Below are 19381 nucleotides of genomic sequence, written 5' to 3'. Positions count from 1 at the left end.
ATTTTCAATGACTGGCAATTTCTTTTGGTACTAGGTGATGCAGATGTATCTCCCATTCTGTGGGATTGCAGTGTCCAATGCCCAGCTATTTGCAGCTTCAAGGAAGGAATATGACAGAAGCAGGGTGAGTAAAAAATGTATATTGGACTAATATCAAACCTTCATCTTTTGTTCCTTCAGATTCCAGCTGTGCATACATGTATGCTAAGCAGAGAGATTTAACAATATTTTATTTAGAAAAATGCTTTTTCAACAGATCATTATCTTGGCTGAGGCAGCAAGCAGAGTGAGTGGAAGGAAAAGGCTCATGATAGTGGATGATATCACTTCTATGTTTTGTAGTGCTGAAACAATTGCATTTGTGACACGGATGGTGCAGGAGAAGAAATACTTTGGCTGAGATTCAAACTCCCATAAAATTCCAGTAATTTCACACCTTTGCCATCCTGAATTTTTAATATTAATGTGTGAATAATATGAATATATCTTTATAACAGTAATTAAGGAAAAAATTTATATGTAAAGGGTTTTGACAGCATGTGTCTACATCTATACATGACACTTTTGAGGAGGCTTTATAATTGTCTTTTTTTTTTTTTTTTTTTTTTTATAATATCACCATTCCTGCAATGGTGGGAAGTGACACATCTGTTATCATGGATCACAGAAACCTATTCTTGCTTCACAAAACAAGGGAAACTACCTACTGTTTTGGGTGAGTGGGTCTGTGTATTGAGCACTGACATTTGTATAATTGGATTTTTTTGTGCTTTCCATGGATGGAAACTAGTGCTTTCCACTGCTTTGAAAACTGCCAATTGCCCTTTTCTCATGCTCATAAAGCATCTGAGCTTGTCTTCTGTCCAGGTCTTACTACAGACCACTATGTTTTGGGGTGGAGATGTAGAGGAGACTTGGGAGGGGAAACTTTTTTGTGCCAAATATTTCTCTTTGTTTAAAGAAAATAATTGTTTGACTAATTAGAGACTTAACATTTGCTGCAGATTCTTGGCCTGCAGGGAGCAATGACAGACTTTTGAGGAGTGATGGTTTAATCTTTTGAGGGAGGCATTCAGCAGAAAAGTATTAGGGACATTCTTACTCTTCATTAGAAAGTGATAAATTCTGGTGGTTGGACATACCAGGCAATTGGGTTGGAGATACAGATTGTTTGTTTCTTGTTGCTGCTTCAGCCATGTGAGGCATAAAAAATATCATTGCCATCAACTGCTGTTGCCACAACAGTGGCCTGTACTTGACCGCATTTTTCACCTGTTGTTGTTAGGTTTTTTTTACCTGTTGAAGTTAGTTTGGCAAGTAACACAGGATGGACAAGCCCATCACTTCCCCATCAAACCAGACACCAATGCTGTCAAGTTTCAGTGACTGTGACCAATATTTTGCATTAACATTTTTGTGCTTAACTATATGGATGTTCTTAAATGTCTGTGCCCTAAAGTAGAATAAAGGCACAGTTCTTTGGACCCATGGTAAGAAATAATATGGCCTGTTATTTTTATCATTGATAAAATAAGAAGGAAGCCCTTTATTTTAAAGCACTGTATTTTGTAGACATGCTGTTGAGATTAAAGATTGAATCGAGTGCTATTACGATATGGAAGTATTGATGTATTGTTTTCTTCCCAGCTTTGAACATGCAAAATGGATAGTAAATTAATAAAATGGAGTTTAAGTGCACAAAAAAATTCAATATAGCAAATCAAGTAACTCAATCCATACTGCATACTTGAAGAGTTGCATTACAGCCATTGTTTCATTTTTGGCCAAGAGTGCAATAGTTGAAAGGTCCTCATTGTTTACTAGGAATTGGATTGTGCCCAGTTGTAAGCTAAGAAATATTTAACTTCTTTCTTTCTTCTGATACCTCCACTCCAATTCTGTTGCCATAATAATTAAGAACTGTATTTGAATGAAGATTTCAAAGGATCATTTATATTACAATCAGTCCCAGAGTTTACGCCTCCCCTGCAGTGCATCCTGTATTTATTTTACAACCAATACTAGAATTTTCTGTCCTTTTATGCAGGCTCTACTGGAAGTAGTGAATGACCTCTTTGAGGAGCAGACTGACCTAGAGAAAATTGTCAAAAAAATTATGCATCGGGCCCAGACTCTGCTGAAGTGTGAATGGTGCTCAGTGTTACTTCTGGAAGATATCAAATCACCAATAAGTATGTCTGAACATTCTGTAGAAAGGCTTATATTTGAATGGTGGAAATAGCTGCCTTCATTGAAATGAAGCTGTTCCATATCATAGGCAAGTACCGGATAGCAAGTATTCTTCCAACACGTAGTTCTTAAATGTAAGTGAAGTACAGATTGTGTTTAACTTCAGTTGGCAGCTAAGCCCCACATAGCTGCTCACTTATATCTACACTCCCAGCCCCCCTAGTGGGATTGGGAAGGGAATGGGAAGGGTAGAAGTGTGAACACTCCTGGGTTGAGAGAAAGACAGTTTAGTAGGTAAAGAAAAAGCTGTGTGCACAAGCAATGCAAAGTAAGGAATTCACATGATACTTCCAATCAGCAGGCAACTTATTTCCAGAACACATGGTAGTTACTTGGAAAGACAAATGCATTAAGTGTCCCCCTGCTTCTTCCTTCCCACAGCTTTTATTGCTGAGCACCACAGCACACAGTGCAGGATTTCCCTTTGGTCATTTGGGGTCAGCTGTCCCAGCTCTGTCCCCTCCAAATCTACTGTAGCTCCCAACCTATTCACTGGAGAGGTCAGAGTGAAAAACAGAGAAGGCTTTGATACTGTTTAAATACTAGTCAGCAATAATGAAAACATCCCTGTGCTATCATCACTGTTTTAATCACAAATCTGAAACATGTCACTGTGCATGCTACTGTGAAGAAAATTATTTCTACCCCAGCCAGAACCATTATATCCACTTTTGTTTTCAAATGGAAACCAAAATATATTTTTATGATCCCTTTGGGTATTTAGAGGCATTTAATGAGATGTCTCTAAGTTGCTGGTGTATCAGTGGTGTCATGCAGCAGATATGCTGGGTCTGTGTGATGGAATTAATGCTTACTACAGAGCAGCTTAACTGGGAAACAAGCTGCTCCTCTAGTCTGCTTAAAAGCAGACTAAGGGTGGAAAGAGTTGAAGCAAAAAAAGAAACATGTTTTAGGGCTACTACAGTGTATGTTAACATAAACACTGAATCCATGAAAGACAATGGATATAAGTGAATTTTGTGCTTAGAGTGCATTACATGTATGATATAAAATGAATTTTTTACTCATGTCTTATGCTGTTATAACTTTATATCCATTTGTAAATGCAGAACAGTAGGCAGCACAATGAAAAATTGAATTCTGTGTATTGATTTTTTTTCTGATCACTGTAAGGACTGGGAAAGCATTCCTAGGCTGTGCTAGTCTCTGCTACGATACCACCGTTCAATTTAGTGACTTTGATGTTCTGGTAATGAAATAACTTGTAGTGGTTTACAGTACCATTGACACCATAGTCTTCCTCATTAATTACATTTCAGAAAGGCAAACTGGCCTTCTTGTTTTGGACCGTTTACAAAATATTGCCATTTCAATTTGCATTGCTAGAAGATATGGGTTTTCTGCATTGATGACACTACTGTTTCAATCTGTTTGGTGATACAGGCTGATGAAGGACTGAAGTGTATGACCACTGAGGCAGTGCTGCAGGCCTTGGCCTCTGACGTGCAGATGGTGAAGTACATACAGTTCTTTAGAGACCTACAGTTCTGTGTAAGTGCATGATGAAATTGATATGCTTAAGTATTTTTCAGATTGTCCCTCACGACTAGCTGCACAGACTTTTGGGCTCCTTTTTGGCTGTCCCAGGCAGGTCTGTGCTTGGCTTTTCTCTAATGCTATTCCAGCTGCTCGAGTTCCACTGTGACAATTGGGAAAAAAATTAAGAAAAAACCCTGAGGGTAAAAAGAGCTTAAATGTTCATATGGAGCTGTGTTCTCTTTTTCCCTTTGGAGTAATGTACATATTCACAAGATGTAAACCACACAGTTTATTTTCTCTGCTTTTCTATGTGCACTGCCCACATAAGACCTAAAGCACAGTGCTGAGTTTCATAATTCATGAAATGGAGGTCTTTATTGTATTACATTATTTCATACTCTTACATGTGCTTACCTTCAGTTGCCATGGAAACAAGAAGTCAAAACCACATTGCATATGCTGAAAATTATTAAAAATAATGATTACAAATAAAGTACTGGGGCTTTGTACTAGTTTCTGAAAGGTGAGGCTGTCATCTGCTGACATCAAACTAGAGCTCTGTATTTCAAACATACATAGAACAATTCTTTAAATTTCAATGAAAAGATGGAAGCACATGGAGGAGTAGGGTAAGATCGCTCATACAAGGAACAGATTTCTTATACAGTATTCAGGTTTATGGGGTATTAAATGAAATTCTAAAGGTGCAGATTTTAATCTGAATAATGATCTCTATTCAGTAAACAATGACACTGTATGAGCCATCACTGTAGATATTAATGAGTTTTAAATGATGAATTAACAGAAGGAAAAAACAAACTTTTGTAAAAAGATGGTTGTCCCTGGCTCAGAAAATCAGCATTTCTATATTCTCCTGCTAAACTATTTTTCAACTTCTTGTTTCAGTGCTGGGACCTGTGATTCTAAGATGCGCCTCTCCTAATACAACAGCCCTTCTCATACAGATATTTCGGCCATCATAAAACTTGTGCCAGTGTGATAGGTCTTATTGAGAATAAGGCATATAAAAGAGCAATATGACAGTTTGTGGACAAAAATAGAGAGTTTTTTTGCTTTACTTTCTTCCATGAGACATTTCATCAGACATGACTTCAGTGTGTCATTTTGTTTCATTGCCTCATTCTATTCTTTCATTGTGTTTTTTCTTTTGTTCCCTTGCTCCATTCTATGCTTCATTGCTTTTCTTGTTTTTTTTTTCTCTCATTCTGTTGTATTATTTCATTGGTTTTTTTTCGTTCCTTCATTCCATTCTATTGTTTTCTTGGTTTCTTTGTTTTGCTCCCTCATTCTGTTCTATTCTTTTGTTGATTTTTCTCTTTGTTCCCTTGTTCGTTCTGTTCTTTCATTTTTTTTTTGTTCAAATCCTTCATTCTGTTCTATTCTTTCGTTGGTTTTTGTTCGTCTTTTCGTTCTGTTCTTTTCTCTCTTTTTTTTTGTTTGTTTTGTTCTTTCATTCCATTCTACTCCTCCATTTTTTTTTGTTTCATTCCCTCATTCCATAGTATTCTTTTGGTTTTTTTGTTTCATTCCCTTGTTCCATTCTATTCTTTTGTTGTTTCTTTTCTTTCGTTCCCTTGTTCTGTTCTATTCTTTCATTGTTTTGGTAGTTTTTTCAAATTCCCATTTTTCTCTTCTATGTTTGTGTTGACTTTTTTTTCTCATTCTATCTTTCCCTTCTATTCTTTCATTGGTATCTTCTTCTGTTCTCTCATTCCCTTCTATTATTTTCTTGGTTATTTTTTCTTGTTCTCTATTTTCCTTCTAGTCTGTTTTTTTTTTCTCTCATCCCCTCTTTCCCTTCCAGTCTTTCTTTTTTTTTTTTTCGCAATCCACTGTTCCCTACTATTTTTTTGTTGAGTATTTTTTCTCATTCCCTCTTTACGTTCTCTTCTTTTGTTCTGTTTTTTTGTTTTGTTTTGTTTTGTTTTTCTCATTTAATTTCTATTCTTTCATTGGTACTTTTTTCTCGTTCCCTCATTCCATTCTTTGGTTTTCTTTTTCCTTTTTCTTGTGCCCTCTTTCCCCTCTTCTTCCCTTTTCTTTTTTTACTGTTTCCCTTGTTCTCTTCTATTTTTTTACTGGTTTTTTTTTCTCCTTATTCCCTTGTTTGCTTCTATTCTTTACCTGGTATTTTTCTCATTCCCTTCTTTTCATTGTTAACATTTTCTTAATTCCTCTTTTTTTCTTTTAGTAATTTCTTTTTCACATTCCCTTGGTTTTTTCTCTTCCTACAACTCTTTTTTTCCCAATTCCCTCTTTCCCTTCTATTCTTTTGTTGGTATTTTTTTCTCATTCTTTTGTTCCCTTCTCTTTTCTATTTTTTCTCGTTCCCTCTCCTCTTTCTATTCTTTCATTGTATTTTTTTCTCATTCTCTCGTTCCCTTTCTTTTTCATTGTATTTTTTCTCATTCCCTCGTCCCCTTCTATTCTTTGTTTTTTCTTTCTCATTCCCTTATTCCCTTTCTATTCTTTATTTTTCTCGTTCCTTTTATATACTTCTGGTTTTTTTTTCATTCCTTCATTCCCTTTCTATTCTTTCAAAGTTCTTTTTCTCTCACTCTCTCTTTCCCTCTGTATTCTTTCGTTGGTTTTCTTTTCTCGATCTCTCTTTCCCTTTGCATTCTTTCACTGTTTTTTTTTTTCTCGTTCCCGCCTTTATTCTATTTTTTTGTTGGTTTTTTGTTTCATTCCCTCTTTCCCTTTCTATTATTTTGGTTTTTTTCTTCCCTCTGTATTCTTTTTTTGGTTTTCTTTTCTTATTCCCTCTTTCCCTATGTATTCTTTTGTTGTTTTTCTTTTCTTGCTCCCTTGTTCCCTTTCTGTTCATTCATTGTTTTTCTTTTCTCATTCCCTCTTTCCCTCTGTATTCTTTTGTAGTTTTTTTTTCTCGTTCCCTTGTTCCCCTTCTGTTCTTAGAATCATAGAATTGGTTGGGTTGGAAGGGACCTCAGAGATCATTGAGTCTAACCCTCTTCCATTGTTTTTTCTTTTCTCATTCCCTCATTTATTCTATTCTTTGTGTTTTGTTTTTCATTCCCTCTTTCCCTCTCTATTTTTTTCTTTTGGTTTTTTTTCTCGTTCCCTCGTTCATTCTATTTTTTTTTGTTTTTTTTTTTCTCGTTCTCTTGTTTCCTTTCTATTCTTTCGTTATTTTTTTTTCTTGTTCCCTTGTTTATTGTTTTTTCATCATTTTTTTTATAGTTCCTTCTTTCCCTCTGTATTCTTTCATTGTTTTTTTTTCTCATTCTCTCATTTCCTTTCTCTTTTTCTGTTTCTGTTAGTTTTTTTTTTTCTCATTCCCTCATTCCCTCTGTATTCTTTTGGGTTTTTTTCTCATTCCCTCGGTCGTTCTATTCTTTGGTTTTTCTTTGCGTTCCCTCTCTCCCTCTGTATTCTTTTTTTTTCCTTGTTCTCTCCTTCCCTTTATATTCTTTTGGTTTTTTTTTTCATTCCCTCTTTCCTTCTCTTCTTTCATTGTTTCTTTTCCTTGTTCCCTCTTTCCCTCCATATTCTTTCATTCATTGTTTTATTTTTCTCATTCCTTCGTTTCTTTTCTCTTCTTCTGTTATTTTTTCTCATTCCATTGTTCCTTTTCTACTCTTTGTTTTTTTTTTTCTAGTTTACTCATTCCCTTTCTATTCCTTTGTTGCTTTTATTTTCTCATTCCCTTGTTAGTTGTATTCTTTAGTTGTTTTTTTTCGTTCCCTCTCTCCCTTTCTATTCTTTCGTTTTTTTCTCGTTCCCTTGTTCATTGTATTCTTTTGGTTTTTTTCTCGTTTTCTTGTTCATTCAATTCTTTGTGTTTTTTTGTTCTTTTCCTCTGTATTTTTGGGTTTTTTTCCTCATTCCCTCTTTTCCTTTGTATTCTTTCGTTGGATTTTTTTCCCTCATTCCCTCTTTCCCTCTGTTTTCTTTCATTGTTTTGTTTTCGTGTTCCCTTGTTCGTTCTATTGTTTTCGTTTTTTTTTCTCGTTCCCTTTCTATTCTTTCATTTTTTTTTTCTTATTCCCTCTTTCCCTCTGTATTGTTTCATTGGTTTTCTTTCTTGTTCCCTCTTTCATTCTATTCTTTTTTTTTTCCCTCTTTTTTACTCTGTATCCTTTAGTTTGCTTTTTTTCTTGTTCCCTCTTTCCCTCTGTATTCCTTCGTTGGGTTTTCTTCTCATTCCCTTATTCCCTTTGAATTCTTTCACTGTTTTTTTTTTCTCGTTCCCTCATTCATTCTATTTTTTTGGGGTTTTTTTGTTCCCTCTTCCCCTTCCTGTTCTTTTGTTGTTCTTTTTTTCTGTTTCCCACGTTCATTCTATTCTTTCATTGGATTTTTATTCTAGTTCCCTCTTTCCCTCTGTATTTTTTCTTTGGTTTTTTTTTGTTTTCCCTCTTTCCATCTGTATTCTTTCGTTGTTTGGTTTTCTTTTTCTCTTTCCCTTTCTATTAATTTGTTATTTTTTTTCTTGTTCCCTCTTTCCCTCTATTTTTTTTTCTTTTCCTCTGTATTCTTTCATTGTTTTTTTTTATCTCGTTCACTCTTTCCCTCTGTATTCTTTTGTTGGTTTTTCTATCCTTACGTTGTTTTTTCTTCTTGTTCCCTCGTTCATTCTATTCTTTTGTTGGGTTTTTTTGCGTTCCCTCTTTCCCTCTGTAACCTTTCATTTATTTATTTTTTCTCGTTCCCTTTCTATTTGTCCATTGTTTTTCCTTTTTTCGTTCCCTCATTTATTCTATTATTCTATTCTTTGTTTTGTTTTTCATTCCCTCTTTCCCTATTTTTTCTTTTTTTTTTTTTTTTTTTCTTCGTTCATTCTATTCTTACTTTTTTTTTTTTTTCCCCTCCCACTTTCCCTGGGTTTTTTCTTTGTTTTTTTTTCTCTCATTCCCTCATTCCTTTTACATTAATCTGTTGGTTTCTTTTTCTTCGTTCCCTCATTCCCTTTGTGTTCTTTCACTGTTTTTTTTCCTCGTACCCTTTCCCTCTATTCTTTCGTTGTTTTTTCTTTCTTGTTCCCTAGTTCTTTTTCTATTCTTCCATTGTTTTTTAATTCTTGTTCCGTCGTTCATTCTACTCTTTCACTGGATTTTTGTTCTCGTTCTGTACTCTTTCCCTCTGTGTTTTTTATTTGTTTTGGTTTTTTTTTTTTTGCATTCCCATCTTTCTGTATGTATTCTTTGGTTGTTTTTTTTCTCGTTCCCTTTCTATTCTTTCATTGTTTTTTTTCTTTTTTCCTCTTTTTTCTATTGTTTTGTTGTTTTTTTTCTCTAGTTCACTTGTTCGCTCTGTATTCTCTTTTTTTTTCTTGTTCCCTCTTTTCCTCTGTATTTGTTTTTTGTTTTTTTCTCTCGCTCTCTCTTTTCTCTGTATTCTTCTGTTTGTTTTCTTTTCTCATTTCATCTTTTTCTCTGTATACTTTCATTGTTTTTTAATCTCGTTTCCTCTTTCCATCTGTATTATTTTGTTGGTTTTTTTCGTTCCCTCCTTCCCTTTCTATTCTTTCATTGTTTTTTTTCTCATTCCCTCATTCTTTTTATATTCTTACATTGTTTTTGTTCTCGTTCCCTCGTTCCCTTTCTAGTCTTTTGGGTTTTTTTCTCCTCCCTCTCTCCCTCTCTATTTGTTTTTGTTTCTCATTCCCTCTTTCATTCTATTCTTTCACTAGTTCTTTTTCATTCCCTGTTTCCCTCTGTATTTTTTCTTTGTTTTTTTTTATCCTGTTCCCTTTTTCCCTCTGTATTGTTTCGGTGGTTTTTTTCCTTGTTCCCTTGTTCTTTTTCTATTCTTTGTTTTTTTCTGCTTGTTCCCTTGTTCATTCTATCCTTTTGTTGTTTCGTTGTCCATTCCCTCTAATTTTTCTTTGCTTTTTTTTTGTGTTCCCTTTTTCCTTCTGTATACTGTTGTTGATTTTTTTTTTCTGGTTCCCTTTCTATTCTTCCATTTTTTTTTTCCTCGTTCCCCCTTTCCCTCTCTATTCTTTCGTTGTTTTTTTTTTTCTTGTTTCCTCATTCATTCTATTTGTTGTTGTCTTTTTTTCTTGTTCCCTCTTTCTCTCCATATTCTTTTGTTGCTTTTTTTCTCATTCCCTCCATAGTCTTTCATTGGTTTTTTTTGCGTTCCCTCTTTCCCTCTGTATCCTTTCATTGATTTTTTTTCTTGTTCCCTGATTCCCTTTCTATTCTTTCGTTGTTTTTTTCATATTCCCTCGTTACTTCTATTCTTTCATTAGTTTTTTTCGTTCCTTCTTTCCCTCTGTATTTTTTTATTTTTTTTTATTCTCTCTTTGTATTTTTTCTTTCTTTTTTTTTTTTTTTTTTTTTTGCATTCCCTCTTTCTGTATGTATCCTTTTGTTGATTTTTTTTCTCGTTCCCTGTTCTTCTCGTTTTTTTTTCTCATTCTCTCTCTCTTTCCCTCTGTATTCTTTCATTGCTTTTTTTTATCTCATTCCCTTTCTATTCTTTAGTTGTTTTTCTTTTCTTGCTCCCTTTTTCCCTCTTTATTCCTTCTTTGGTTTTTTTTCTCGTTCCCTCGTTCCCTTTCTATTCTTCCATTGTAATTTTTTTCTTGTTCTGTCATTCATTCTATTCATTGAGGTTTATTTTTCATTCCCTCTTTCCATCTCTATTTTTTCTTTGGTTTTTTTCCTTTGGTTTTTTATTTCTTGTTGCCTCATTCCCTTTTTATTCTTTTTTATTTTTTTTTCTCGTTCCCTCTTTCTCTCTGTATTCTCTCATTGTTTTTTTTTTCTCATTGCCTTGTTCAGTCTACTCTTTCGTTCGTTTTCTTTTTTCACTCCCTCTTTGTATTCTTTTGTTGTTTGGTTTTTTTTTTCTGTTTCACTCGTTCATTCTGTTCCTTTGCTGGTTTTTTTTGTCTTGTTCCCTCTTTCCCTCTGTATTCTTTTGTTGAATTTTTTTTCTCGTTCCCTGGGTCCCTACCTCTATTCTTTCGTTGTTTTTTTTTTTTTCACATTCTCTCGTTCGTTCTATTCCTTCATTGGTTTTTTTTTTAATTCCCTCTTTCCCTCTGTATCCTTTCGTTGATTTTTTTTTCTCGTTCTCCTGATCACTTTCTCTTCTTCCGTTTTCTTTTCTCCTTCCCTCTTTCCCTGTGTATTCTTTCGTTGTTTTTTTTTCTCATTACATCATTCCCTTTCTGTTCTTTCCTTTTTTTTTCTCGTTCCCTATTTTCCTCTGTATTCTTTCATTGTTTTATTTTCCTTGTTTCCTCTTTCCTTCTTTCTCTTTTTTTTTTCTTGTTCTCTCGTTCATTCTATTTTTGTGTGGATTTTTCATTTCGATCCCTCATTCCCTTTCTATTCTTTCATTGGTAATTTTTTCCTCGTTCCCTCTTTCCCTCTATTCTTTCTCTCTTTTTTTTTTTTTTCGTTCTCTCACTCATTTTTTGGGGTTTTTTTCTTGTTTTGTCCCCTCGTTCCCTTTCTGTCCTTTTGTTTGTTTTTTTTCTTGTTCCCTTCTAACCTTCTGTATTGTTTCAATGGTTTCTTTTTGTCGTTCCGTTGTTCCCATTCTATTCTTTAGTTGTTTTTTTCTTTCCTTCGCTTCATTTCTATCCTTTCGGGTTTTTTCTCGTTACCTCTTTCTCTTTCTATTGTTTTGTTTTTTCCTCGTTTCTTCATTCCCTTTCTATTCTTCCGCTTTTTTTTTTTTCTCATTCCCTCTTTCCCTCTGTATTTTTTATTTGTTTTTTTTTCTCGTTCACTCTTTTCCTCTGTATTTTTCTTTGGTATTTTTTTTTTTTTTTTGCGTTCCCTCTTTCCATCTGTATCCTTTCATTGATTTTTTATCTTGTTCCCTTTCTAGTCTTCTGGGGTTTTTTTATGTTCTGTCATTCCTTTTCTATTCCTTCGTTGTTTTTTTTTCTCGTTCCCCTGTTCCCTTTCTATTTTTTCGTTGTTCTTTTTCTCGTTCCCTCTTTGTATTCTTTCATTGGTTTTTTTTTCTCCTTCCCTCGTCCATCCTATTCTTCCGTTGGTTTATTTTTTCATTCCCTCTTTTTCTGTTTTTTTTTCATTGCTTTTTTTAACTCATTCCCTCTGTTTTCTTTTGTTGTTTTGTTTTTCTCATTCCCTCATTCATTCCATTTTTTCATTTTTTTTTTCTGGTTCCCTTGTTCCCTTTCTATTCTTCTGTAGCTTTTTTTTCTCGTTCCCACCTTCACTCTGTATTCTTTCGTTGATTCTTTGTTTCATTCCCTCTTTCCCTTTCTATACTTTTTTTTCTGTTTCCTCGTTCATTCTACTCTTTTGCTGGTTTTTTTTTCATTCCTTCTTTCCCTCTGTATTCTTTTGTTGGTTTTTTTCCTCATTCCCTCGTTCCCTTTCTATTCTTTGTTTTTTTTTATTTGTTCCCTCGTTCATTCTATTCTTTCGTTGTTTTTTTTTTCGTTCTCTCTTTCCCTCTCTATCCTTTAGTTATTTTTTTCTCGTTCTCTCGTTCCCTTTCTCTTCTTCTGTTGTTTTTTTTCTTGTTCCTTCTTTCCCTTTGTATTCTTTTGTTATTTTTTTTCTCTCATTCCCTATTTCCCTCTGTATTCTTTCATTGGTTTTTTTCTCATTCCCTCGTTCATTCTATTTTTTCGCTGTTTTATTTTTCTCATTCCCTCATTCTCTTTCTCTTCTCTTGTTTTTTCTCGTTTCCTAGTTCCCTTTCGATTCTTTCCTTGTTTTGTTTTCTTGTTCCCTCTTTCCCTCTGTATTTATTCATTGGGTTTTTTCTCATTCCCTCTTTCACTCTGTGTTCTTTCATTGGTTTTTTTTTGTTGTTGTTCCTTTGTTCTGTTTCTATTCTTTCATTGTTTCTTTTTTCTCTTTCCCTCATTCTTTCTATTGTTTCAGGTTTTTTCTCCATCCCTCTTTCTCTCCATATTCTTTTGTTGATTTTTTTTTCTTGTTCCCTCGATCCCTTCTTATTCCATTGGTTTTTTTCTCGTTGCCTCGTTCCCTTTCTATTTTTTGTTGTGTTTTTCTCATTCTCTCATTCTCTTCATTTTCTTTTGTTGGTTTTTTGTTCTTGTTCTCCCTTCCCCTCTGTATTCTTTTGTTGTTTTTTTATCTCACTCCCTTGATCCCTTTCTATTCTTTTGCTGTTTTTTTCTTGTTCCCTCGTTCCCTTTCTATTCTTCAGAAATTTTTTTTCTTGTTCCCTTTTTCCCTCTGTATTCTTTTGTTGGGTTTTTTTTCTTGTTCCCTCATTCCCATTATATTCTTCCCTTGTTTTTTTTTCTCATTCCCTTTCTATTCTTTCATTGTTTATTTTTTCATTCCCTCATTCATTCTATTCTTTGGTTGGCTGTTTTTTTTTTGTTCCCTCTTTCCCTCTCTATTTTTAATTTGGTTTTATTTTGCATTCCCTCTTTCCCTCTGTATCCTTTCGTTGATTTTTTTTTCTCATTCTGTCGTTCTGTTTGTCTTTGGGTTATTTTTTTCTCGTTCCCTCTTTCCCTCTCTATTCTTTTGTTGATTTTTATTCTTGTTCCCTTGTTCATTCTACTTTTTCATTGCTTTTTTTCTCATTCCCTTCTTCCCATTCTATTTTTCATTATTTTTTTTCTCATTCTCTCGTTCCCTTTCTATTCTTTCGTTGTTTTTTTTTTCTCGTTCCCTCTTTCTCTCTGTATTTTCTCTTTCGTGTTTTTTTTCCTCGTTCCATTTTTTCCTCTGTAGTCTTTCATTGTTTTCTTTTCTTGTTCTTTCTTTTCTTCTGTATTCTTTTGGGTTTTTTTTTCCCGTTCTCTCCTTCCCTTTCTATCCTTTCGTTGTTTTTTTTTCCTCATTCCCTCGTTGTTTTCTATTCTTCCATTTTTTTTTCTTGTTCCCTCCTTCCCTTTCTATTCTTCCATTTTTTTTCTTGTTCCTTATTTATTCTTTCCTTTTTTTTGTTTCTCATTCCCTCTTTCCCTCTCTATTTTTATTTTGGTTTTTATTTCATTCCTTTTTTCCCTCTGTGTTCTTTTGTTTTGTTTTTTTCTTGTTCCCTCATTCCCTTTCTATTATTTCATTTGGTTTTTTTCGTTCCCTCTTTCCCTCTCTATTTTTTTGGTTTTTTTCTCGTTCCCTCGTTCATTCTATTTTCTGTTGTGTTTTTTTTTTTTCATTCCATCTTTACCTTTTTTTCTCTTTCCATTTTTTCATCTGTGTTCTTCTGTTTATTTTGTTTTCTCGGTCCCTCTTTCCTTTTGTATTTTTTTTGTTGTTTTTTTTTTCTCTCGTTCCCTCATTGCCTTTCTATTCTTTTGTTGTTTTTTTCTTCTTGTTCTCTCTTTCCCTTTGTATTCTTTCATTGTTTTATTTTTTTCTCGTTCCCTCTTTCCCTCTGTATTCTGTCGTTGGTTTTTTTTCTCATTCCCTCGTTCATTCTATTCTTTGGGGTTTTTTTTTCTTTCCCTCTTTTGTACTGTATTCTTTTGTTTGTTTTTTTTCCTCATTCCCTCTTTCCCTCTGTGTTCTTTTGATGTTTTTTTTTCTCATTCCCTCGTTCCCTTTGTATTCTTCTGCTGTTTTTTTTTCTCATTCCCTTGTTCATTCTTTTGTTGTTGTTGTTTTTTTCTCATTCCCTCTTTCTTTCTGTATTCTTTCATTGGTTTTTTCTCGTTCCCTCGTTCATTCTATTTTTTCATTGTTTTTTTTTTTCATTCCCTCTTTCCCTCTGTATTTTTTCTTTCATTTTCTTTCCTTGTTCCCTCTTTTCTTCTGTATTCTTTAATTGGTTCTTTTATCTCGTTCCCTCTTTCCCTCTATTCTTTCGTTTTTCTTTCTTGTTCCCTCTTTTTCTATTCTTCCATTGTTATTTTTTGTTTGTTTATTTCTTGTTCACTCGTTCTCTTTCTATTCTTTCGCTCTTTCCTTTCCTTTTCCTCTTTCCTTTTCTATTTTTCCATTGCTTTTTTTTTTCTCGTTCCCTTGTTCACATTCAATTCTTTCATTGTTGGGTTTTTTTCGTTCTCTCTTTCTCTTTGTATTTTTTCTTTGGTTGTTTTCTTTCTCTCATTTATTCTGGTCTGTTGGGTTTTTTTTTGTTCCCTCTTTCCTTCTTTATCATTTCTTTGATTTTTTTTTTTTGTTCCCTTTCTCTTCTTTCTTTTTTTTTTCTTGTTCCTTCATTCCCTTTGTATTGTTGTTGGTTTTATTTTTCTCGTTCCCTCCTTCCCATTTCTGGTTTTTGTTTTTTTTTCTCATTCCCTCGTTTGCTCTATTCTGTCGCTGGTTTTTTTTTTTCCCGTTCTGTCTTTTCCTCTGTATTTTTTTCTTTGGTTTTTTTTGCGTTCCCTCTTTCCTTCTATATCCTTTCATTGATTTTTTTTTTCCTTCTCATTCCGTCGTTCTCTTTTTATTCTTCCGTTGGTTTTCTTTTATCATTCCATTGTTCCCTTTCTATTCTTTCATTGTTTTTTTTTCCTGTTCCCTCAGTCCCTTTGTATTCTTTCCTTGTTTTTTTCTTTGTTCCCTCTTTCCCTCTGTATTCTTTCGTTGGCTTTTTTTTCTCATTCCCTTTTTTCTTTCCATTCTTTCATTGTTTTTTTTTTTTTTTTTCCCTCTTTTCCTCTGTATTTTCTTTTTTTTTTCTTGTTCCCTCTTGGCCTCCATATTCTTCTGTTGTTTTTTTTTTTCTCGTTGCCTCACTCCCCTTCTATTCTTTTGTTGGTTTTTCTTTCTTGTTCTCTCATTCCCTCCATATTCTTTCATTGTTTTTTTTTTCTTGTTCCCTCTTTCCCTCTGTATTCTTTCATTGTTTTTTTTCTCTCGTTCCCTCATTCCCTTACTATTCTTTTGTTGGATTTTTTTTTCATTCCCTCTTTCCCTCCATATTCTTTTGGTTTTGTTTTTTCTTGTTCCCTTGTTCATTCTATTCTTCTGTTGTTTTTTTTTCTTGTTCCTTCTTTCCCTCTGTATTCTTTTGGTTTTTTTCCTTCTCGTCCCCTTGTTCATTCTGTTCTTTGGTTTTTTTTTTTTTGTTCCCTCTTTTCCTTTGCATTCTTTCGTTGTTTTTCTTTCTCGTTTGCTCATTCCCTTTCTATTCTTTCATTGTTTTTTTTTCTCGTTCCCTTGTTCATTCTATTCTTTCGCTGGTTTGGTTTTTTTTTTGTTTCCTCTTTCCCTGTGTATTCTTTGGTTTTTTTTTCTTGTTCTCTTTTTTCCTCTGTATTCTTTCTTTTTTTTTTTTTTCCCTCTTTCCCTCTGTATTCTTTCATTTTTTTTCTCATTCCCTCGATCTCTTTTTTTCATTGTTTTTTTGTTTCCTTCTCTCTTTTTCTCCATATTTTGTCTTCGGTTTTTTTCTCATTCAGTCTTTCCATCTGTATACTTTTGTTGGTTTTTTTCCTCATTCCCTTGTTCCTTTTCATTGTGGTTTTTTTTTCCCTCCCTCTTTCCCTCTGTATTCCTTCGTTGGTTTTTTTTTCTCGTTCCCTCTTTCCCTCTGTGTTCTTTTTTTTTCCTCATTCCCTCGTTCATTCTATTTCTTTGTGATTTTTTTTCCTTCCCTCTTTCCCTCCGTATTTTGTCTTTTTTTTCTCGTTCCCTCATTCCCTTTCTATTCTTCCATTGTTTTTATTCTTGTTCCGTCGTTCATTCTTTTTTCATTGTTTTTTTTCTCGTTCCCTCTTTCCCTTCCTATTTCTTTGTTTTATTTCTTTGCTCTTTCCCTTTGTATACTTCCGTTGTTTTTTTTCTCATTCCCTTTCTATTCTTTTGTTGATTTTTTCTTGTTCCCTCGTTCATTCTATTCTTTTTTTTCTCATTCCCCCTATCCCTCCTTATTTTTCTTTTTTTTCTCCTTGTTCCCTCTAGCCATTTGTATTCTTTTGTTGCTTTTTGTTCTCATTCCCTCGTTCCCTTTCTATTCTTCCATTGTTTTTTTTTTCTCGTTCCCTCTTTTCCTCTGTATTTTTTCTTTGTTTTTTTTTTTTTTTCTGTTCCCTCTTTCACTCTAATCTTTTGGTGTTTTTTTTTTCCTTTCCTCTTTTCCTCAGAGTTTTTTCTTTGCTTTTTTTTTCTTGTTCCCTTTTTTCATTTGGTATTCTTTCATTGATTTTTTTTTCTTTCTAGTTCCCTCTTTCCCTCTGTATTTATTCATTGGGTTTTTTTCCTCGTTCCCTTTCTATTTCATTGGTTTTTCTTCTCGTTCCCCTGTTCCCTTTCTATTCTTTCATTGTTTTCCTTTCTCATTCCCTTGTTCATTTTATTCTTTTGTTTTTATTCTTATTTTCCCTTTCTCTTCTCCCGTTGTTTTTTTTTCTTGTTCCCTCTTTCCCTCTGTGTTCTTTCGTTGGTTTTTTTTCTCATTCACTTTCTATTGTTCCGTTGTTTTTATTTCTTATTCCCTCATTCCTTTTCTATTAATTAGTTTTTTTTTCATTCTCTCTTTCCTGCTTTATTTTTTCTTTGTTTTTTTTCTCTTTCCCTCAATCCCTTTCTATTCTTTCGTTGTTTTCTTCTCGTTCCCTCGTTCATTCTTTTCCTTTTTTTTAGTTCCCTCTTTCCCTCTGCATTTTTTCTTCATGTTTTTCTCATTCCCTCTTTTCCTCTGTATTCTTTCATTTGTTTTCTCTTTCCCTCTTTTTCCTCTACATTCTTTCATTGTTTTTTTTTCTCGTTCCCTCTTTCCCTCTATTTTTTCGCGGTTTTTTCTTCCCTATTTCCCTCTTTGTTTTTCTTTGTTTTTTTTTCCTGTTCCCTCATTCCCTTTCTATTCTTCCATTATTTTTTTTCTCGTTCCCTAGTTCCCTCTCTATTCTTTTGGTTTTTTTCTCGTTCCTTCGTTCATTCTAATTTTTTGTTGTTTCTTACTTTCATTCCCTCTTTCCCTTTTTTTTCTTCCTTTTTTTTTTCTCTTTCCATCTTTTCCTCTGTGTTCTTTTGTTTGTTTTCTTTCTTGTTCATTCTTTCCCTCTCTATTTTTTCTTTGGTTTTTTTTATCTTGTTCCTCTTTCCCTCTGGATTCTTTCCTTTTTTTTTTTCTCCCGTTCCCTCGTTCATTCTTTTATTTCCTTGTGGTTTTTTTTCGTTCCCACTTTCCCTCTTTATTTTTCTTTTATTTTTTCTCATTCCCTCTATCCCTCTGTGTTCTTTTGTTGCTTTTTTTTCTTATGCCCTCATTCCCTTTCTATTCTTCCATTGTTTTTCTTACCTTTTCCCTGTTTTCCTCTGTATTATTTTGTTGTTTTTTTTTTTTTTTTTTCTTTCCCTGATTCCCTTTCTATTGTTTTAGGGTTTTTTGTTCTTGTTCCTTTGGTCCCTTTCTCTTCTTCCATTGTTTTTTTTTTTCTCGTTCCCTCTCTCTCTCTGTTTTTTTTTCTTTGGGTTTTTTTTGCGTGGACTCTTTCATTCTAAATTTTGGTGATTTTTTTTTTTTTATTCCCTCTTTATCTTTTTTTTTTCTTAGGTTTTTTTTTTCCTCGGTCCCTTTTCTTCTTTGGTATTCTTTCATTGATTTTTTTTTTCTTGTTTCCTCTTTCACTCTGTATTCTGTCGTTGTTTTTTTTTCTCATTCCCTTTCTATTCTTTTGGTTTGTTTTTTTATTCTCATTCCCTTATTCCTTTTCTATTATTTCATTTGTTTTTTTTTTCATTCTCTTTCCCTCTTTATTTTTTCTTTGTTTATTTTTTCTCATTCCCTCGGTCCCTTTCTATTCCTTTATTGTTTTTTTTTCTTGTTTCCTTGTTCCCTCTGTATTCTTTCATTGATTTTTTTCTTCTCATTCCCTTGATCCCTTTTTATTCTTTTGTTGTTTTTTTTTCTCTTTTCCTTGTTCATTCTATTCTTTTATTGTTGGTTTTTTTTTCATTCCCTCTTCCCTCTGTATTTTTTCTTTAGTTTTTTACTCTTTCCCTTGTTCCCTGTCTGTTCTTTTGTTGTTTTTTTTTCTTGTTCCCTTGTTCATTCTATTCTTCCATTTTTTTTCTTGTTCCCTCATTCCCATTCTATCATTTTTTTCTCATTCCCTCTTTTCCTCTGTATTCTTTCATTGTTTTTTTTTCTCGTTCCCTTGTTCCCTTCCTATTTTTCTTTGTTTTTTTTAATTTCTCCTCTCTATACCTTCGTTGGTTTTTTTCCTCGTTCCCTTTCTATTCTTTCATTGATTTTTTTTCTTGTTCCCTCGTTCATTCTATTCTTTCGCTGTTTTTTTTTGTTCCTGCTTTCCCCTCTTTATTTTTCCTTTGTTGTTTTTTTTTCCTTGTTCCCTCTAGCCCTCTGTATTCTTTTGTTACTTTTTTTTTCTCATTCCCTCATTCCCTTTCTATTCTTCCATTGTTTTTCTTTCCTTTTCCCTGTTTTCCTCTATTATTTTATTGTGTTTTTTTCTCGTTCCCTCTTTCCCTCTGTATTTTTTCTTTGGGTTTTTTTTTCTCATTCCCTCATTGTTTTCTATTCTTCCTTTTTTTTGGTGCTTTTTTTTTCCTGCCCTCTTTCCCTCTCTATACTTTCCTTGTTTTTTTTTTTCTTGTTCCCACATTGTTTTCTATTCTTCCTTTTTTTTTCTTGTTCTCTCGTTCCCTTTCTATTCTTTCGGTTTTTTTTTCCTTTTCCCTGTTTTCCTCTCTATTATTTCATTGTTTCTTTTCTCTCATTCCCGTGATCCCTTTCTATTCTTTCATTGTTT

General features: G+C 33.5%; 1 protein-coding gene across 1 annotated transcript in view; it reads left to right on the top strand.

Annotated features, from left to right (window-relative positions):
- Positions 1–19381, top strand: part of PDE11A (phosphodiesterase 11A) — a 77324-nt gene that overhangs the window by 9883 nt on the left and 48060 nt on the right. Inside the window, 2 exon segments of the mRNA XM_030454663.1 lie at positions 35–124; positions 2048–2192. Coding sequence (XP_030310523.1) covers positions 35–124; positions 2048–2192 — 235 coding nt within the window.

The sequence above is a fragment of the Calypte anna genome, chromosome 7, assembly GCF_003957555.1.
Source record: "Calypte anna isolate BGI_N300 chromosome 7, bCalAnn1_v1.p, whole genome shotgun sequence".
Taxonomy (NCBI): domain Eukaryota; kingdom Metazoa; phylum Chordata; class Aves; order Apodiformes; family Trochilidae; genus Calypte; species Calypte anna.
This window is presented reverse-complemented; position numbering and strand designations above follow the sequence as displayed.